This window comes from Pseudophryne corroboree, chromosome 7 (assembly GCF_028390025.1).
Source record: "Pseudophryne corroboree isolate aPseCor3 chromosome 7, aPseCor3.hap2, whole genome shotgun sequence".
NCBI classification, from domain to species: domain Eukaryota; kingdom Metazoa; phylum Chordata; class Amphibia; order Anura; family Myobatrachidae; genus Pseudophryne; species Pseudophryne corroboree.
Genome location: NC_086450.1, coordinates 259,553,383 through 259,575,874, shown reverse-complemented (window position 1 = coordinate 259,575,874; position 22,492 = coordinate 259,553,383). Strand labels below are relative to the sequence as shown.

At 48.1% G+C, this 22,492-nt stretch overlaps 1 protein-coding gene across 2 annotated transcripts in view; it reads left to right on the top strand.

The window, feature by feature from the left end:
* HSPD1 (heat shock protein family D (Hsp60) member 1) overlaps nucleotides 1-22,492 on the top strand; it is a 451,411-nt gene that overhangs the window by 111,946 nt on the left and 316,973 nt on the right. For both annotated transcript variants that reach the window (XM_063934112.1, XM_063934111.1), the window contains exon 5: nucleotides 18,087-18,182. In XM_063934112.1, coding sequence (XP_063790182.1) covers nucleotides 18,087-18,182 — 96 coding nt within the window. The remainder of the gene's footprint in view (nucleotides 1-18,086; nucleotides 18,183-22,492) is intronic.

Sequence of the window (22,492 nt, the reverse complement as noted above, 5' to 3'; positions counted from 1 at the left end):
ATCTTCCATATGGACAGGGCAGAATTGAGGACTCGTCCCCAATTTCTCCCAAAGGTGGTATCAGCGTTTCATTTAAACCAACCTATTGTGGTGCCTGCGGCTACTCTGGACTTGGAGGACTCCAAGTTACTTGATGTAGTCAGGGCTTTGAAAATCTATGTAGCCAGGACGGCTGGAGTCCGGAAAACTGACTCGCTGTTTATCCTGCTTGCACTCAACAAGCTGGGTGCTCCTGCTTCAAAGCAAACTATTGCGCGCTGGATCTGTAACACGATTAAGCAGGCTCATTCTGCGGCAGGATTGCCGCATCCAAAATCAGTGAAGCTCACTCCACAAGGAAGGTGGGTTCTTCTTGGGCGGCTGCCCGAGGGGTCTCGGCATTACAGCTTTGCTGAGCTGCTACTTGGTCGGGTTCAAACACGTTTGCAAAATTCTACAAGTTTGATACCCTGGCTGAGGAGGACCTTGTGTTTGCCTATTCGGTGCTGTAGAGTCATCCGCACTCTCCCGCCCGTTTGGAGGCTTTGGTATAATCCCCATGGTCCTTACGGAGTTCCCAGCATCCACTAGGACGTCAGAGAAAATAAGAATTTACTCACCGGTAATTCTATTTCTCGTAGTCCGTAGTGGATGCTGGGCGCCCGTCCCAAGTGCGGACTCTCTGCAATACGTGTATATAATTATTGCAAAAATAAGGGTTATTGTTATGAGCCATCTGTTTAGTGAGGCTCAGTTGTTGTTCATACTGTTAAAACTGGGTAAGGTTATCACAAGTTGTACGGTGTGATTGGTGTGGCTGGTATGAGTCTTACCCTGGATTCCAAAATCCTTTCCTTGTAACGTCAGCTCTTCCGGGCACAGTTTCCCTAACTGAGGTCTGGAGGAGGGGCATAGAGGGAGGAGCCAGTGCACACCAGATAGTACCTAATCTTTTCTTTAGTGCCCAGTCTCCTGCGGAGCCCGCTATTCCCCATGGTCCTTACGGAGTTCCCAGCATCCACTACGGGCTACGAGAAATAGAATTACCGGTGAGTAAATTCTTATTTTTTCAGCCCCAAGCTTTCTTATTTTATTTTTATAGTCTTACTACATTGCTTTTGAGTGATCTTTCCTAACAGCGTCTTACACGCATATCGGAAAGAGTCGCTCCAAAAACTCTCCACCGTGTCGCAACAAAGCTCACCCACGGTAGAAGTGCTGTCTCGACAGGCGTCTGTCGGATATACTAGCAGGTCCAGCAGACATTACCAGGCTGTGGCCGGAGCACGGGGAGAAGGGAAGGCATCGGTTCCGCTTAGAAGAGGAATACGGACACAGCCGCACTGTTTTGGGAGGAGACTACCAAACAGTAGCTGGCACGCCTCCTCCAGGGGTGCTCCAGCGCTAGGCCTTAGGGATCATAAGGCACCAGGATTAGTCTGTGGCTGCTATCCCTAGGGTTGATGTCAGCGGTGGGGAGTCGGATGCTCTCCTGGTCGCCCCTCCCCCCAGTTCATGACCAGTTTCCACACGTCTCCCACCATGAACTTCCGTCTCAGACGCTACCACGAGGGGTCTCGGTCGCAGCATAGTCCGCTGCTTCTTGTTACACTAAGGTTACCGCTGGGAGACTGGGTCGCAGACAGGTGCGTCTGCATGCGCTAGCGTTCTCTGAACGTCTGTGTCAACTATAAAAAGTTCCCGGAGCGGCAGTGTACACTAGTAGCGTCTGGATCCACTCAGCGCTCGCTAACGTATTGATCGATCCTTTAAGTGGGGCGAGTCTCCCTGTATCCCACTCTACGGAGTACGGGTAATACAGCACTAACTCTATTTTTGTTAGTATGAATAGTTAACTTTAGTGCCTATTGTATATGAGTTTGTGTACATTACTGTGGTTTTCTCTGACGTCCTAGTGGATGCTGGGAACTCCGTAAGGACCATGGGGAATAGCGGCTCCGCAGGAGACTGGGCACAAAAGTAAAGCTTTAGGACTACCTGGTGTGCACTGGCTCCTCCCCCTATGACCCTCCTCCAAGCCCCAGTTAGATTTTTGTGCCCGGCCGAGAAGGGTGCACACTAGGGGCTCTCCTGAGCTTCTTAGTGAAAGTTTAGTTTTAGGTTTTTTATTTTCAGTGAGACCTGCTGGCAACAGGCTCACTGCATCGAGGGACTAAGGGGAGAAGAAGCGAACCTGCCTGCTTGCAGCCAGCTTGGGCTTCTTAGGCTACTGGACACCATTAGCTCCAGAGGGACCGAACACAGGCCCAGCCTCGGAGTCTGGTCCCAGAGCCGCGCCGCCGGCCCCCTTACAGAGCCAGAAGCAAGAAGAGGTCCGGAAAAATCGGCGGCAGAAGACATCGGTCTTCAACAAGGTAGCGCACAGCACTGCAGCTGTGCGCCATTGTTACTCAGGCACACTTCACACTTCGGTCACTGAGGGTGCAGGGCGCTAGGGTGGAGCGCCCTGAGCAGCAATGTAAACACCTTGGCTAGCGAAAATACACCACATATAACCCCCAGGGCTATATGGATGTATTTTAACCCCTGCCAGAACTCACCAAAAAAGCGGGAGAAAAGGCAGCTGAGAAGGGGGCGGAGCCTATCTCCTCAGCACACTGGCGCCATTTTCCATCACAGCTCCGCTGGAAGGACGTCTCCTTGACTCTCCCCTGCAGTCCTGCACTACAGAAAAGGGTAAAAAAGAGAGGGGGGCACTAATTTGGCGCAGTTCTAATAATAACAGCAGCTATAAAGGGAAAAGCACGTTTTATAGTGGTATTCCTGTCTATATATAGCGCTCTGGTGTGTGCTGACATACTCTCCCTCTGTCTCCCCAAAGGGCTAGTGGGGTCCTGTCCTCTATCAGAGCATTCCCTGTGTGTGTGCGGTGTGTCGGTACGATTGTGTCGACATGTTTGAGGAGGAAAATGAGATGGAGACGGAGCAATTGCCTATTATAGAGTTGTCACCCCCTAGGGAGTCGACACCTGAGTGGCTGAGCTTATGGAAGGAATTGCGTGACAGTGTCAGTTCTTTACGACAGACAGTTGACGACATGAGACAGCCGGCTACTCAGCTTGTGCCTGTCCAGGGGTCTCAAACGCCATCAGGGGCTTAAAACGCCCGTTACCTCAAATGGCAGACACAGACACGGATACTGACTCCAGTGTCGATGATGAGGAGACAAACGTGACTTCCAGTAGGGCCACACGTTACATGATTGCAGCAATGAAAAATGTATTGCATATCTCTGATAATACAAGTACCACTAAAAAGGGTATTATGTTTGGTGAGAAAAAACTGCCTGTAGTTTTTCCTGTATCCGAGGAATTAAATGAAGTGTGTGATGAGGCGTGCGTTTCCCCCGATTAAAAAACTGATAATTCCTAAAAGGTTATTGGCATCATACCCTTTCCCGCCAGAGGATAGGGCACGTTGGGAAACACCCCCTAGGGTGGATAAAGCGCTCACACGCTTGTCTAAACAGGTAGCACTACCCTCTCCTGATACGGCCGCCCTAAAGGAACCTGCCGATAGAAAGCAGGAGAATATCCTAAAATGTATATACACTCACACGGGTGTTATACTGCGACCAGCAGCGCCTCAGCCTGGATGTGCAGTGCTGGGGTGGCGTGGTCGGATTCCCTGACTGAAAATATTGATACCCTAGATAGGGACAGTATATTACTGACTATAGAGCATTTGAAAGATGCATTTTTATATATGCGTGATGCACAGAGGGATATTTGCCGACTGGCATCAAGAGTTAGCGCGCTGTCCATTTCTGCAAGAAGAGGTTTATGGACGCGGCAGTGGTCAGGTGATGCGGATTCTAAAAGGCACATGGAAGTATTGCCTTATAAGGGGGAGGAGTTATTTGGGGTAGGTCTATCAGACCTGGTAGCCACGGCAACTGCTGGAAAATCCACATTTTTACCCCAGGTAGCTTCTCAACCTAAGAAGACGCCGTATTATCAGGCGCAGTCCTTTCGGCCCCATTAGGGCAAGCGGGCAAAAGGCGCCTCATTTCTGCCCCGTGGCAGAGGGAGAGGAAAAAGGCTGCAGCAAACAGCCAGTTCCCAGGAACAAAAGCCCTCTCCCGCCTCCGCAAAGTCCTCAGCATGACGCTGGGGCTTTACAAGCGGACTGAGGCACGGTGGGGGCCCGTCTCAAGGAATTTGAGACGTCTCCCCCTCGCCGTTTTCATAAAGTCTGCTTTACCGACGTCTCCCTCAGACAGGGAGGCAGTATTGCAAGCCATTCACATGCTGTATTCCCAGCGGGTGATAATCAAGGTACCCCTCCTGCAACAGGGAAAGGGGTACTATTCCACACTATTTGTGGTACCGAAGCCGGACGGCTCGGTGAGACCAATTTTAAATCTAAAATCCTTGAACACTTACATACAAAGGTTCAAATTCAAGATGGAGTCACTCAGAGCAGTGATTGCAAACCTGGAAGAAGGGGACTATATGGTCTCTCTGGACATCAAAGATGCTTACCTACATGTCCCAATTTACCCTTCTCCAAGGGTACCTCAGGTTTGTGGTACAGAACTGTCACTATCCGTTTCAGACGCTGCCGTTTGGATTGTCCACGGCACCCCGGGTCTTTACCAAGGTAATGGCCGAAATGATGATACTCCTTCGAAAGAAGGGAGTTTTAGTTATCCCTTACTTGGACGATCTCCTGATAAGGGCAAGATCCAGGGAACAGTTGGAAGTCGGGGTAGCACTATCTCAGATAGTGCTGCGGCAGCACGGTTGGATTCTCAATATTCCAAAATCGCAGCTGAACCCGACGACACGCCTTCTATTCCTAGGGATGATCCTGGACACAGTCCAGAAAAAGGTGTTTTCTCCCGGAGGAGAAAGCCAGAGAGTTATCCGAACTAGTCAGAAACCTCCTAAAACCAGGCCAAGTGTCAGTGCATCAGTGCACAAGGGTCCTGGGAAAAATGGTGGCTTCCTACGAAGCAATTCCATTCGGCAGATTCCACGCAAGAACTTTCCAGTGGGACCTGCTGGACAAATGGTCCGGATCGCATCTTCAGATGCATCAGCGGATAACCCTGTCACCAAAGACAAGGGTGTCTCTCCTGTGGTGGTTGCAGAGTGCTCATCTTCTAGAGGGCCGCAGATTCGGCATTCAGGACTGGGTCCTGGTGACCACGGATGCCAGCCTGCGAGGCTGGGGAGCAGTCACACAGGGAAGAAATTTCCAGGGCTTGTGGTCAAGCCTGGAGACATCACTTCACATAAATATTTTGGAGCTAAGGGCCATTTACAATGCCCTAAGCCAAGCAAGACCTCTGCTTCAAGGTCAGCCGGTGCTGATCCAGTCGGACAACATCACGGCAGTCGCCCACGTAAACAGACAGGGCAGCACAAGAAGCAGGAGGGCAATGGCAGAAGCTGCAAGGATTTTTCGCTGGGCGGAAAATCATGTGATAGCATTGTCAGCAGTGTTCATTCCGGGAGTGGACAAATGGGAAGCAGACTTCCTCAGCAGGCACGACCTCCACCCGGGAGAGTGGGGACTTCACCCAGAAGTCTTCCACATGATTGTAAACCATTGGGAAAAACCAAAGGTGGACATGATGGCGTCCCGCCTAAACAAAAATTTGGACAGGTATTGCGCCAGGTCAAGGGACCCTCAGGCGATAGCTGTGGACGCTCTGGTAACACCGTGGATGTACCAGTCAGTGTATGTGTTCCCTCCTCTTCCTCTCATACCAAAAGTACTGAGAATTATAAGACGGAGGGGAGTAAGAACTATACTCGTGGCTGCGGATTGGCCAAGAAGGACTTGGTACCCGGAACTTCAAGAGATGCTCACGGAGGACCCGTGGCCTCTACCTCTAAGAAGGGACCTGCTCCAGCAAGGACCCTGTCTATTCCAAGACTTACCGCGGCTGGTTTTACGGCAGGGCGGTTGAACGCCGGATCCTGAAGGAAAAAGGCATTCCGGATGAAGTCATCCCTACCCTGATCAAGTCAGGAAGGATGTAACCGCAAAGCATTATCACCGCATTTGGCGAAAATATGTTGCGTGGTGCGAGGCCAGTAAGGCCCCGATGGAGGAATTTCAACTAGGTCGATTTCTGCATTTCCTGTAAACAGGAGTGTCTATGGGCCTAAAATTGGGGTCCATTAAGGTTCAAAATTCGGCCCTGTCAATTTTCTTCCAGAAAGAACTAGCTTCATTACCTGAAGTTCAGACGTTTGTAAAAGGGGTACTGCATATACAGCCTCCTTTTGTGCCTCCAGTGGCACCTTGGGATCTCAATGTAGTTTTGGGGTTCCTAAAGTCACATTGGTTTGAACCACTTGAATCTGTGGAGTTAAAATATCTCACATGGAAAGTGGTCATGTTGTTGGCCCTGGCCTCGGCCAGGCGCGTGTCAGAATTGGCGGGCTTTATCCTGTAAAAGCTCTTATCTGATCTTCCATTCAGACAGGGTGGAATTGAGGACTCGTCCTCATTTCTCTGACGTCCTAGTGGATGCTGGGGACTCCGTCAGGACCATGGGGAATAGCGGCTCCGCAGGAGACAGGGCACAAAATTTAAAAGTTTGACCACTAGGTGGTGTGTACTGGCTCCTCCCCCTATGACCCTCCTCCAAGCCTCAGTTAGGTTTTTGTGCCCGTCCGAGCAGGGTGCAATCTAGGTGGCTCTCATAAAGAGCTGCTTAGAGTAAAAGTTTTGATAGTTTTATTATTTTCAGTGAGTCCTGCTGGCAACAGGCTCACTGCAACGAGGGACCTAGGGGAGAAGAAGTGAACTCACCTGCGTGCAGGATGGATTTGCTTCTTAGGCTACTGGACACTAGCTCCAGAGGGACGATCACAGGTACAGCCTGGATGGGTCACCGGAGCCGCGCCGCCGACCCCCTTGCAGATGCCGAAGTAAGAAGAGGTCCAGAAACCGGTGGCTGAAGGCTTTTCAGTCTTCATGAGGTAGCGCACAGCACTGCAGCTGTGCGCCATTGCGCTCAGGCACACTTCACACCGGCGGTCATTGAGGGTGCAGGGCGCTGGGGGGGGGGGGCGCCCTGGGCAGCAATGTTAATACCTTTCTGGCTAAAAAGAATACATCACATATAGTCCATGAGGCTATATGGATGTATTTCACCCCTGCCAGGTCTCAGAAAAACCGGGAGAAGAGCCCGCCGGAATAGGGGGCGGGGCCTATCTCAGCACACAGCACCATTTTCCTACACAGCTCCGCTGCTAGGAAGGCTCCCAGGCTCTCCCCTGCACTGCACTACAGAAACAGGGTAAAAAACAGAGAGGGGGGGCATTTTTGGCGATGATATATATATTTAAGCAGCTATAAGGAAACAATACTTATATAAGGTTGTTCCTATATAATTATAGCGCTTTGGTGTGTGCTGGCAAACTCTCCCTCTGTCTCCCCAAAGGGCTAGTGGGGTCCTGTCTTCTATCAGAGCATTCCCTGTGTGTCTGCTGTGTGTCGGTACGTGTGTCGACATGTATGAGGACGATGTTGGTGTGGAGGCGGAGCAATTGCCGGTAATGGTGATGTCACCCCCTAGGGAGTCGACACCGGAATGGATGGCTTTGTTTATGGAATTACGTGATAATGTCAGCACGCTGCAAAAGTCGGTTGACGACATGAGACGACCGGCAAACCAGTTAGTACCTGTACAGGCGTCTCAAACACCGTCAGGGGCTGTAAAACGCCCTTTGCCTCAGTCGGTCGACACAGACCCGGACACCGAATCTAGTGTCGACGGTGAAGAAACGAACGTATTTTCCAGTAGGGCCACACGTTATATGATCACGGCAATGAAGGAGGCTTTGCATATCTCTGATACTGCAAGTACCACAAAAAGGGGTATTATGTGGGGTCTGAAAAAACTACCTGTAGTTTTTCCTGAATCAGAGGAATTGAATGACGTGTGTGATGAAGCGTGGGTTACCCCTGATAAAAAACTGCTAATTTCAAAGAAGTTATTGGTGTTATACCCTTTCCCGCCAGAGGTTAGGGCGCGCTGGGAAACACCCCCTAGGGTGGACAAGGCGCTCACACGTTTATCCAAACAAGTGGCGTTACCGTCTCCTGATACGGCCGCCCTCAAGGATCCAGCTGATAGGAGGCTGGAAAATACTCTAAAAAGTATATACACACATACTGGTGTTATACTGCGACCAGCCATCGCCTCAGCCTGGATGTGCAGTGCTGGGGTGGCTTGGTCGGATTCCCTGACTGAAAATATTGATACCCTGGATAGGGACAGTATTTTATTGACTATAGAGCAATTAAAGGATGCATTCCTTTATATGCGAGATGCACAGAGGGATATCTGCACTCTGGCATCAAGAGTAAGTGCGATGTCCAAGAAGAAGTCTATGGACACGACAGTGGTCAGGCAATGCGGATTCCAAACGGCATAGGGAAGTATTGCCGTATAAAGGGGAGGAATTATTTGGGGTCGGTCTATCGGATTTGGTAGCCACGGCAACTGCCGGGAAGTCCACCTTTTTACCTCAAGTCCCCTCCCAGCAGAAAAAGACGGTCTTTTCAGCCGCAGTCCTTTCGTTCCTATAAGAACAAGCGAGCAAAAGGACATTCATATTTGCCCAGAGGCAAAGGAAAGGGTAAGAGACTGCAGCAAGCAGCCCCTTCCCAGGAGCAGAAGTCCTCCCCGGCTTCTGCAAAGGCCTCAGCATGACGCTGGGACCTTACAAGCGGACTCAGGGGCGGTGGGGGGTTGCCTCAAGAATTTCAGCGCACAGTGGGCTCACTCGCAGGTGGACCCCTGGATCCTGCAGGTAGTATCTCAGGGTTACAGGTTGGAATTCGAGAAGTCTCCCCCTCGCCGGTTCCTAAAATCTGCTTTGCCAACGTCTCCCTCAGACAGGGCGACGGTATTGGAAGCCATTCACAAGCTGTATTCTCAGCAGGTGATAATCAAGGTACCCCTTCTACAACAGGGAAAGGGGTATTACGCCACGCTATTTGTGGTACCGAAGCCGGACGGCTCGGTAAGACCTATTCTAAATCTGAAATCTCTGAACCTGTACATACAAAAATTCAAGTTCAAGATGGAGTCACTCAGAGCAGTGATAGCGAATATGGAAGAAGGGGATTTTATGGTGTTCTTGGACATCAAGGATGCTTACCTTCATGTCCCAATTTGCCCTTCACACCAAGGGTACCTCAGGTTCGTGGTACAAAACTGTCATTATCAGTTTCAGACGCTGCTGTTTGGATTGTCCACGGCACCCAGGGTCTTTACCAAGGTAATGGCCGAAATGATGATCCTTCTTCGAAGAGAAGGCGTATTAATTATCCCTTACTTGGACGATCTCCTGATAAGGGCAAGATCCAGAGAACAGCTGGAGGTCGGAATAGCACTAACTCAAGTAGTGCTCCAACAGCACGGGTGGATTCTGAATTTTCCAAAATCCCAACTGATCCCGACGACACGTCTGCTGTTCCTAGGGATGATTCTGGACACTGTTCAGAAAAAGGTATTTCTTCCGGAGGAGAAAGCCAGGGAGTTATCCGAACTCGTCAGGAACCTCCTAAAACCAGGGACAGTGTCTGTGCATCAATGCACAAGAGTCCTGGGAAAAATGGTGGCTTCTTACGAAGCGATTCCATTCGGCAGATTCCATGCACGAATTTTTCAGTGGGATCTGCTAGACAAATGGTCCGGATCGCATCTGCAGATGCATCAGCGGATAAAATTGTCGACAAGGACAAGGGTCTCTGCTATGGTGGTTGCAGAGTGCTCATCTGTTAGAGGGCCGCAGATTCGGCATACAGAACTGGGTCCTAGTGACCACGGATGCCAGCCTGAGAGGCTGGGGAGCGGTCACACAAGGAAGAAACTTCCAGTGCGTGTGGTCAAGCCTGGAAACGTCTCTTCACATAAATATACTGGAACTAAGAGCAATCTACAATGCTCTAAGTCTGGCAAAACCTCTGCTTCAGGGTCAGCCGGTGTTGATCCAGTCGGACAACATCACGGCAGTCGCCCACGTAAACAGACAGGGCGGCACAAGAAGCAGGAGGGCAATGGCAGAAGCTGCAAGAATTCTTCGCTGGGCGGAAAATCATGTGATAGCACTGTCAGCAGTGTTCATCCCGGGAGTGGACAACTGGGAAGCAGACTTCCTCAGCAGACACGATCTTCACCCGGGAGAGTGGGGACTTCATCCAGAAGTCTTCCACATGATTGTAGTCCATTGGGAAAGACCAATGGTGGACATGATGGCGTCCCGCCTCAACAAAAAACTGGACAGGTATTGCGCCAGGTCAAGAGACCCTCAGGCAATAGCTGTGGACGCTCTGGTAACACCATGGGTGTACCAGTCAGTGTATGTGTTCCCTCCTCTGCCTCTCATACCCAAGGTACTGAGAATTATACGGCAAAGGGGAGTAAGAACGATACTAGTGGCTCCGGACTGGCCAAGAAGGACTTGGTACCCGGAACTTCAGGAGATGCTCACGGAAGATCCGTGGCCTCTACCTCTAAGAAGGGATCTGCTTCAGCAGGGACCGTGTCTATTCCAAGACTTACCGCGGCTGCGTTTGACGGCATGGCGGTTGAACGCCGGATCCTAAGGGAAAAAGGCATTCCGGAAGAGGTCATCCCTACCCTGGTCAAAGCCAGGAAGGAGGTGACTGCACAACATTATCACCGCATTTGGAGAAAATATGTTGCATGGTGTGAGGCCAGGAAGGCCCCGACAGAGGAATTTCAACTGGGTCGATTCCTACGTTTCCTGCAAACAGGATTATCTATGGGCCTCAAATTAGGGTCCATTAAGGTTCAAACCAATCCCATTGGTTTGAGCCACTCAAATCGGTAGATTTGAAATATCTTACATGGAAAGTAACCATGCTACTGGCCCTGGCTTCAGCCAGGAGAGTTTCGGAATTGGCGGCTTTATCGTATAAAAGCCCATATCTGATTTTCCATTCGGACAGGGCAGAATTGAGGACGCGTCCTCATTTTCTGCCTAAGGTGGTATCAGCGTTTCACCTGAACCAGCCTATTGTGGTGCCTGCGGCTACTAGCGATTTGGAGGATTCCAAGTTGCTGGACGTTGTCAGAGCATTGAAAATATATATTTCAAGGACGGCTGGAGTCAGAAAATCTGACTCGCTGTTTATACTGTAGGCACCCAACAAGCTGGGTGCTCCTGCTACTAAGTAGACGATTGCTCGTTGGATTTGTAGCACAATTCAACTGGCACATTCTGTGGCAGGCCTGCCACAGCCTAAATCTGTCAATGCCCACTCCACAAGGAAGGTGGGCTCATCTTGGGCGGCTGCCCGAGGGGTCTCGACATTACAACTCTGCCGAGCAGCTACGTGGTCAGGGGAGAACACGTTTGTAAAATTCTACAAATTTGATACCCTGGCTAAGGAGGACCTGGAGTTCTCTCATTCGGTGCTGCAGAGTCATCCGCACTCTCCCGCCCGTTTGGGAGCTTTGGTATAATCCCCATGGTCCTGACGGAGTCCCCAGCATCCACTAGGACGTCAGAGAAAATAAGAATTTACTCACCGGTAATTCTATTTCTCGTAGTCCGTAGTGGATGCTGGGCGCCCATCCCAAGTGCGGATTGTCTGCAATACTTGTACATAGTTATTGTTACAAAAAAATCGTGTTTATTGTTGTGAGCCATCTTTTCAGAGGCTCCTACGTTATCATACTGTTAACTGGGTTCAGATCACAAGTTATACGGTGTGATTGGTGTGGCTGGTATGAGTCTTACCAGGTATTCAAAATCCTTCCTTATTGTGTACGCTCGTCCGGGCACAGTATCCTAACTGAGGCTTGTAGGAGGGTCATAGGGGGAGGAGCCAGTACACACCACCTAGTGGTCAAACTTTTAAATTTTGTGCCCTGTCTCCTGCGGAGCCGCTATTCCCCATGGTCCTGACGGAGTCCCCAGCATCCACTACGGAATACGAGAAATAGAATTACCGGTGAGTAAATTCTTATTTTTCTCCCTAAGGTGGTTTCAGTGTTTCATCTGAACCAACCTATTGTGGTACCTGCGGCTACTAGTGACTTGGAGGACTCCAAGTTGTTGGACGTAGTCAGGGCCTTGAAAATATATGTTTCCAGGACGGCTGGAGTCAGGAAATCTGACTCGCTGTTTATCCTGTATGCACCCAACAAGCTGGGTGCTCCTGCTTCTAAGCAGACTATTGCTCGTTGGATTTGTAGTACAATTCTGCTTGCACATTCTGTGGCAGGCCTGCCACAGCCAAAATCTGTAAAAGCCCATTCCACAAGGAAGGTGGGCTCATCTTGGGCGGCTGCCCGAGGGGTCTCGGCGTTACAACTTTGCCGAGCAGCTACTTGGTCAGGGGCAAACAAGTTTGCTAAATTCTACAAATTTGATACCCTGGCTGAGGAGGACCTGGAGTTCTCTCATTCGGTGCTGCAGAGTCATCCGCACTCTCCCGCCCGTTTGGGAGCTTTGGTATAATCCCCATGGTCCTTACGGAGTTCCCAGCATCCACTAGGACGTCAGAGAAAATAAGAATTTACTTACCGATAATTCAATTTCTCGTAGTCCGTAGTGGATGCTGGGCGCCCATCCCAAGTGCGGATTGTCTGCAATACTTGTACATAGTTATTGTTACAAAAATCAGGTTATTATTGTTGTGAGCCATCTTTCCAGAGGCTCCTCTGTTATCATGCTGTTAACTGGGTTCAGATCACAGGTTATATGGTGTGATTGGTGTGGCTGGTATGAGTCTTACCCGGGTTTCAAAATCCTTCCTTATTGTGTACGCCCATCCGGGCACAGTATCCTAACTGAGGCTTGGAGGAGGGTCATAGGGGGAGGAGCCAGTGCACACCAGGTAGTCCTAAAGCTTTACTTTTGTGCCCAGTCTCCTGCGGAGCCGCTATTCCCCATGGTCCTTACGGAGTTCCCAGCATCCACTACGGACTACGAGAAATAGAATTATCGGTAAGTAAATTCTTATTTTCTTCGCAATGCACCTGAATATGGTAAATAACTGTATAGTACAGAATTCAGTAAATGTACTCCTACATACTTGAAATATCGTAGTTGATGATAATATGCTCGTATGATTAATATATGGGATGTGGTTAACATCCCGCCGGTCGAAATGCCGACCAGCACATTCCCGACATATTCTCCCTCCGTGGGTGTCCACGACACCCATAGAGGGAGAATAAATGAGTGTGGCGAGGCACCGTACCCGCAGCGTGGCGAGCTCAGCGAGCCCACAAGGGGCTGCGTTGCGCTCGCCCCCCCAGTCAGGATTGTGCTGGTCGGGATTCCGGTGTCTGTATTCCGACCGCCGTGATCCCGTCCAGCGGGATTTCATACTAATCCCTAATATATAACATGTGACTGACTGCTAGTGTGATTGCTGACTTTATATATGTTTGTCAGTGGTTTCTTCTGAGCATCAATGCTGGTGCTTGGGTTGGGGTAAGATTGATATCACTTTAATAGAGTTAAGTGATTACAGTCACAGATTGTGTATTATACTGCTTTAAGCTGATTATCATGTCTAAGAGTGGCAAAGGTGACAAGGTTACATTAACAGTAGCACCAACACTCAACATGTTTTATCCTGCAAGGATAAACTCAGCATCTGGCAAATTATGGGTAATGTGCAAATTGTTTTGCGTTTCAGCAGATTGCATGGCAGATTCCTGTTCAACGACAAATAGATCCACCTTGTGCTATGTTTGCACAAACCTTATCCTGTATAGCTGACAGGTTGGTCCCTACAGCTTCATCCTCAGGAATAGGGTACACTATTAACCCATACATGCAGCTCCTATCTTATGGTATAGCCCCAGCAGCTTCTACAAATCAACAAGCTGATAAACCAAGGGTAAATATGTCATCAAATTCACAGGCTACACAGGATGATATATCTGATGAGGATAGCTCCATATATTCTTCACCATATGAAGAACAAATAGAAGGTTTCAGCTCAGAGGATATAGCTGAGTTAATTGTAGAAATGAAGGCGATTCTGTCCCTAGAGGATTCGGCAGAGCCAATAATAAAAACTAAGGCACCTGTGTTTAAACATCCCAAAACAGGGTTGATTTTCCAGGGTCAGAGGAACTGACGGAAATTATGGCGGAAGCTTGGGCTACACCCAATAGGAAATATAGAATTACAAAAAAATGGTATTCCTATTACCCTTTTCCAACTGGGGACTGTTTGAAAGGAGAAGTGCCTCCTAAGGTAGATACGCACGTCATCCGATTAGTGCGAAAATCTATTTTGCCTTTACCATCAACATCATTAAATGGTATCACAGACAGAAGAGTGGATGGGTTTTTGAAAAACATATTTTCTCGGTCAGGGGCAGTCATAAGGCCAGCTATGGCCTCAGCCTGTATGGCAAAAGCGGTAGCTGAATGGGCTGACGAACTGGAAAACGGGCTTTCGGCACCTACTAGGGAGCAGGCATAGCTCGTATGAAACAGGCTGCGCTATTCTTAGAAGAAGCAGCTTTGGATATGGGTACGATTTCTTCCAAATAGTCAGCCTTAACAGTAGCTGTTCGCAGATCAGTTTGGCTACGTACTTGGAAAGCTGATTCAGAATCCAAGAAGGTTCTGGAAGCTTTGCCTTTTGTTGGGAACATTCTCTTTGGTAAGGAATTAACAGATATTCTGGAGTCAGAAGCAGAATCCAAGAAGGTCAGGTTTCCTGCCAGTTAAAACCCTAGGCATAGGGGTTCGGGGTTTCGGCTATTTCAGTGGCAAGGTAAAACAAAAGGCAAAAATGATTCTAAGCAGACCCAGTACAATAAGTCTGGTAAAGCAAAGAACAATGGGCCAGCTTCCAAACCAGAACAGAAACCATCAGCCTGATGGTGCGGGCCTCCACCTGGGGGACCTCAAGGTAGGGGGCCGACTTCTTCAGTTTGCTCACACATGGCATCAGTCGACAACAGATGCTTGGGTGCAAGAAGTGGTATCTCTGGGTTATGTTTTCCCTTTCAAGAAGCAGCCTCCTCAAAGGTTTTTTTTTTTGCACCAGCCCATCTCGTATAGAGGTGAAGGCCAGAGCCCTGCAAAAAGTAGTTCCGATACTTTTTCAGTCCGGGTTAATTATTCCAGTACCCCCGGCACAACGCAATGCGAGTGATGGGGTTGATGGTGTCAACATTCGACATGGTGGAATATGCACAATTCCACTCAAGACCTCTGCAGCATCTGATTCTGACCAGATAGAATGGAATACATCAGACAATAAAGAAACAAATGATGATACTTCCAGTAAAGGTAAAAAGGTCATTAGCCTGGTGGATACAGACATCCCATCTAGACAAGGGGAGACCCTTTTGGATATTAGATTGGGAGATCCTGACAACGGATGCCAGTCTACAGGGTTCGGGAGCAGTGAGATTATGGTTCCAGGGACAATGGACCACAGAAGAAAGTTGCCTGCCACTAAACCTGTTGAAACTCCAGGCCATATACATGGCACTGATTCAGGCAAATGACATTCTGCAAGGAAAACCAGTCCAGATCCGCTCGGACAATGTAACGGCAGTAGTACCTCAACCATCAGGGAGGAACTCGCAGCCAAAAAGCAATGAAAGTAGTAAGTCACGTACTAAAGTGGGAAGAACTCCATCTTCCAGCATTGTCCACAGTGCTCATTCCAGGAGTCCTAAACTGGGAAGCGGACTTTCTCAGTCGACACACCATTCGAGCAAGCTAATGGGCTCCACACCCGGAAGTTTTTTAGGCTCTAGTTAACAAGTGGGGTTTGTCAGAGAGCGATCTAATGGTGTCCTGTCTGAACAAAGAAGTTCCGGCATACGGGTCAAGAACAAAGGACCCCGGAGCGATCCTTGTTGACACACTGTCAGTGAAATGGGAATTTTATCTGGCATATTTGTTTCCTCCAATATCCCTGTTACCCAGGGTGGTGAGGAAAATAAAGCAAGCAAAGAGTGCCATGATTCTAATAGCTCCGGCTTGGCCCAGAAGGCATTGGTAAATAGATCTGCAGAGGATGTTGATGGATGCTCCAATTCTGCTCCCTCAACGTCCAGATCTACTGATGCAGGGTCCTTGTTATCACAGGCATGTGGATCGTCTGTCTTTGACGGCGTGGCTGTTGAAACCTCTATCCTGAAGTCAAGAGGTTTTTCACAACAGGTAATTCAAACTATGCTCAGAGCAAGGAAACCCTCATCAGCTCGCATTTATCGCAGAATATTGGAAGCCTATATTCATTGGTGCAGTGAAAAGTATGGATCCAAAATCTTTCAGAGTATCCAGAATCTTAGATTTCCTTCAGGAAGTAATGGATAAGGGTTTGAAGGTGGCTTCCTTGAGAGTACAAGTATCAGCATTGAATGTAGTGTTCCAAAAGAATATTGCCACTTTACAGGATGTGCGTACTTTTTTTTCCAGGGAATGATGCACATTCAACCACTCTTTGTTCCTCCTGCAGTACCTTGGGATTTAAGTCTGGTCCTCAAAGCCCTTCAAGGGCTACGTTTGAACCACTTAATAAAGTGGATCTTAAATGGTTGACAGCTAAAGTTCTCTTTCTGTAGACTATGACATCAGTTAGAAGAGTATCAGATTTAGGAGTGCTGTCATGTAAATCTCCTTTTTCTGAATATTTTTTTTTTTTTAATCCAGATAAAGCAGTTTTCAGAACTAGGTCTGGTTATCTTACTAAGGTGGTCTAAGTCTCACCTTAACGAAGAAATTGTAGTCCCGGCTTTTCAGGTATCTGGACTTTCTGCGGGAGAAGCGTCTCTGGTCGTAGTCCGTGCATTAAGAATCTATGTGGATCTTACCAGTGCCATCAGAAAGACAGATTCTTCATTCTCTATGGATTTCACAAGAGGGGATGGCCTGCTACTAAACAGACGCTAGCAAGATGGCTTCAAATGACTATTTCAGAAGCATATTCTCGAGCTGATCTCCCTGTTCTGGCTGATGTCTCTGCTCACTCTACACGTAAGGGAGGTCCGTCATGGGCAGCACAACATGGTGCTTCAGCAGAACAGATATGTAAGGCAGCCACATGGTCTTCCATTAACACATTCATTAGACATTATGCCTTGGATACTTTTGCCTCTCATGACTCTGAATTCGGGCGTAAGGTTCTCCTGTCTAACCAGGAGCGTCCCCACCACTAAAAATTGCTTTGGGAAGTCCCAATGTTATCCTGTGGATAACCTGTGGACCCTGACGGAGAAATATTTACGTTATGATAAGAGGTATGTCTCCTATGTCCACAGGTTTCCACAGGGATCCCAATCTGACGCACCTGATTTGAGAATCTTTATACTCACTAACCTCTTCCCTCTTGTGTGGGAGGGTGTGCATGTGTGTTCTCGCCTGAATAGGGTTCTACATGATGCTCCTGCCTAAATGCTTTGGATTACAACTGATTTGCCTAAGCTAGTGGGCGGGGATATATGGACGAGCCAGTTGTATCCTCGGAGGACAGAAAGCTTGTGATCGTTTGGTGCCAATCCGCCATCGCTCCATCATATCCCAATGTTATCCTGTGGACAAGATATGACTTGAATCTGCCTTTAGAATCTATTTTGACATTCAGTTTGGGCTTTAATAAATCTGTTTAATCCAAATCGAATGAAAATTTGAATTGAAAACAGAATGCCAAGTCCCTTGAATCGCCAAAATCGAACTTCAGTAAATCTCACCCCTGGTCTTCAGTACATTTATTAAATGCTATCCTCTTGACACCTTTGGCACCACTACAATAAGAACTTAACTAATTTGTGTTAGAAAAATTAGGATTTATGTTCCAGAAAGAGGGGCAGTTGTGACTGACTTTTTACCTACAGAACTGCATAATTTGGTGGTGCAATATTAAAAAAACCGAAAAAAAACACAGAATGAGACTATAGGATTTCTTGTGTAAGCCATCTTGTATTTGTCACGCTTCTCTGGGTGTGACAGTGTTCATCATTTTGACTGGCTGATAACTAGTTGAAAGTAATTAGTGTACTAGTAAAATAAAGTTATCACTACTTTTACCTGCAGACTAGAATTTTTCTGTAAGATACCACTTCTGCTATGTAAATATTAACCAATATTTTTGCAGGTTGCTACAATATCTGCAAATGGAGATCAAGAAATTGGCAACATAATTTCGGATGCTATGAAAAAAGTTGGTCGGAAAGGGGTTATTACTGTTAAGGTATGTTTGAAACTACACTAAAAATTAGCTGTATAGTTTTGCGTTAAAAAGGGCAGATGTGGCTTAGAGAATAGGAACCTAATTTCTCATATGTCCTAGAGGATGCTGGGGACTCCAAAAGGACTATGGGGTATAGACTGGATCCACAGGAGACAGGCACACTAAGACTTTGAATGGGTGTGAACTGGCTCCTCCCTCTATGCCCCTCCTCCAGACCCCAGTTAGACTCTGTGCCCAGAGACTGGACACACACCAGGGGAGCTCTCCTGAGTTTCTCTGAGAAGACTTTTTTAGGTTTATTGTTTTCAGGGAGCACTGCTGGCAACAAACTCCCTACATCGTGGGACTGAGGGGAGAGAAGCAGACCTGCTTCTGTGAGTTTCAAGGCTCTGCTCTTAGCCTACTGGACACCATTAGCTCCAGAGGGTCTGATCACTTGTTTCGCCTAGCTGCTCGTTCCCGGAACCGCGCAGTCACCCCCCTCACAGAGCCAGAAGAAAGAAGCCGGGTGAGTATTAGAAGAACAGAAGACTTCAGTGTCTCTGAGGTACCGCGCAGCGGTCGCACTGCGCGCCATTGCTCCCACACACAAGCGGAACTACAAGGGTGCAGGGGGGGTGCCTTGGGCAGCATTATACCTCATATTTATAGCCTGGCAAAGAGGTATACAGTGCATAGGCACTGTATACAGACCCCCGCCAGTATATCCATTAGGGATATTGGGGGAGACTTAGTACGATGGGGGTATAGACGGGGTCCAAAGGAGCCAGTGCACTTAAAATTTCTTTTTCATCCACTAGGGGTCACTGGAGTACTCTTGGGATATGGACGGGCTTCCGTAGGAACAGCACTGAATATTTAAATTTAGAAACACTCCACCCCTCCATATCCCTGGTCACTACCCAGTGTTTTTTCTGTGCTGAACGTGGCAGCAGCTTACTAACTGAAGTCACGGTTACTTCAAGAAATTTTATTTTTATTTTTATTTTTCTTTTTTCTAACAAATTGGCACATCCCTTTCCCCCTTCCAAAAGGCAGGGTCAGGGATAGTGCAGCTGCTGATAGCAGCACGGGCGTGTCGGGCCTCTCTGAAAGAGCTCCCTCACAGCCCTCACATCCTGTTACACTGGCTGCCCGGCGCTTGTTGAAGAAGCCCCGTCGGAGCCTCATGACAGAGTTTCACTGCAGGTATGTGAGAGGGGGCGGTCAGCTTCCGCTGCCGTCCCGAGGAGGGGAGAAGGGAGGACAGCAGCACGCTGGTGTACTGGCTAACTGCGGCGGCAGCAGCGCCGCCCGCTGAGCGAACAGCTGCTGCCGCCGGGTGATAATGCTCTCCGGATCTCCGCTCCAGAGTCTCTTGCACGGCCGCCGCTACAGGGCATCTACTCCCCGCGTCAGGCCGCCGCTTCGCCCCAGGCTCCGGCCGCCGCTTGTAAGGCTCCGGCCGCCGCGTGTATCGCTGGGGGCCGTAATAGCTCCTACTCTAACAGGTACCCGAGGTCCCGCACTGCACACTAAGGAGCAGCTGCGAGGGGGGGTAGAGGACAGCACTTTTGCATGGCAGGAAGACTGTTAATAATATCAGTTTAAGATATATGTTTAAGCACATTCTATATATATAATATATAATGAGGCTTTGCTAGCAGGGAGACTGTTAATAATATCAGTGTAAGATATATGTTTAAGCACATTCTATATATATATATAATATATAATGAGGCTTTTGCTGGCAGGGAGACTGGGTATAATATCAGTATGAAACTGTGATTATATGTTTAAGCACACTTTATATATATATAATATATAATGAGGATTTTGCTGGCAGGGAGACTGTTTATAATATCAGTATGAAACTGTGATTATATGTTTAAGCATGGCAGCCATTAATCATGCTTCCTGTGTCTTCCTCTGTGATTCCAGAAGGTTCCTGTCTTACATCTCTACACCACCGGAAGGCGCAGGGGTGTTAGTGGGAATTTGGGATCACATTTCATAGTACTGGCCACGTGTACTGCACTTGGCCAGATTTATATACAGAGACACCTTATTGCTATTTTACTGAGTCGTGCAGGTGTCAGTTTTTTGTGTATTGTATTGTCTGTCGCCATAATGAGTAAGGCACCAGCAAAAACTAAAAAGCATAATTGCAAAATATGTGGCATGCATCTACCACATGTACAGTATGTTTTGTGGATTCCGTCCATAATACCATTGCTCCTCCGGTTTTACAACCAATTTCCTCACCGGACCCTCCGTGGGGTATGTTAGTGAATGTACTGGAGAGATTTCAGACAGAAATGACCGCTGCTCGTCTGGAGCGAGAAACGTTAAGATCTGAGTCTAGGGTGAGACCGCCAGAACTACCAGAGGCGTCTCAGCCTTGCGTAAGGTCCAAATCCATTTTGGGCAAACGGGATAATTTTCATATGTCTTATGATTTTCCAGTGTCTGCTATGTTGCATTCTGACGATTCCATACCTGACCTCACGGAACACGATGAGGGTGAGGAGGGCGAAGTGGAGTCAGATAGCGAGGATGTTAACAGTTCTGGCATTGATGATCTCATCAGAGCGGTACGGCAGTCTCTAAGGTTTCCTGAAGCTGAGCAGCCTCTCACCAATGATCAGGTCGTATTTACTAAACGACGGAAGACGCCAGTAAGTTTTCCTGTGTCGGATTCTCTAAATCAGATGTTAGTAGAAACAAGATAAACGGTTTTCTATACCTCGCAGATTTAAGTCTAGTTATCCTTTTCCAGACTCGGTAACGTGTACATGGGAGAATCCACCAATAGTTGATTCTTCTGTGTCAAAGCTTACCAAGAAATTAACCATACCAGTGCCAGCAGCTACTACGCTTAAAGATCCTTCAGATCGCAAGATAGAAACTATGCTAAAGACCATGTATGTAGCAGCAGGTGTGATGCTAAGACCTGGATTGGTTGGCATTTGGGTAACTAAGGCGCTCATAATATGGCTTACAGAACTCAAATCTGCTTTACAGGACGAAAACTTGATAGTTCTGGTAAATCAAATGATTGAGGCTGTAGAGTATCTCTGTACAGCGTCTACTGACGTCTGTCAGCTCACTTCTCGTATTTCATCTTCGCTAGTTACAGCACGAAGAGCACTCTACACTCTACCTGCGTACTTATCAAGCGGAGGCAGAGGTCAAACGAAGTATAGAGGCGTTGCCTTACGATGGCAAGAAGTTGTTTGGTCCAGAATTGGACGCATGGATTAAGGAGGCTACGGGAGGTAAGTCTGTTTTCTTACCATTGCCTCCACCTGCGCCAAGAAGAAGGTACGCTGGACCTTCGTTCAAATCCTTTAGACCTCAGCCCTTTCGAGGACGTGGCAGAGGATCAGCCACGCCTGCTAGACGTGGTCGAGGACGTGGTTTCCATCAAACCAACACAACTCGCCAAAACGCTAAGGTTACCGACAAGCCAGTGGCATGACGGGTTACCAGCCCATCTCGGTTCTCCAATTGTGGGAGCACGCCTTCAGAAGTTCCATGGGGCGTGGTTCCACACATCCGCGGAGGGCTGGATTCGCAATTTAGTGTTAAAAGGTTACAAAATAGAGTTCGACTGTCTGCCGCCTCTGCGGTTTTTCAAGACAGGATTGCCTCTGTCGGACGACAAGAGGACAGTTTTGCAAATTGCCATTCAATCCTTACTGAATTCGGCAGTGTTGATTCCGGTCCCTGTACACCAACAGGGTCAGGGTTATTATTCAAGTCTATTTGTGGTCCCGAAGCCGGATGGCTCAGTCAGACCAATATTGAACTTAAAGGGACTAAATCAGTACGTAACTTACTACAGATTCAAAATGGAGTCTCTACGTTCGGTGATTGCGGGGTTAGAGACCAAGGAATTCATGATTGCGCTAGACCTCAAGGATGCGTACTTACACATTCCAATTTGGCAGCCTCATCAGAAATTCTTACGATTTGCAATACGCCAGAACCATTACCAGTTTCAGGCTCTGCCGTTTGGCCTGTCATCAGCGCCTCGGGTATTCACCAAAGTAATGTCTGTGATGATAGCTCACCTCAGATCCTTGGGAGTGACAATAGTTCCGTATTTAGACGATCTGCTCATCAAAGCTCCGTCTCAACAGATACTTACCCAGCATGCGCTGCTAACTTACAATGTACTAGTTCACCACGGTTGGATTGTAAATTTCAAGAAATCACATCTGATTCCGTCTCAACGCCTTCAGTTCCTAGGTATGATTCTCGATACGGTCAATCAAATAATTTACCTACCACAACAAAAAGTACAAATGCTACGCCATCTAGTACAA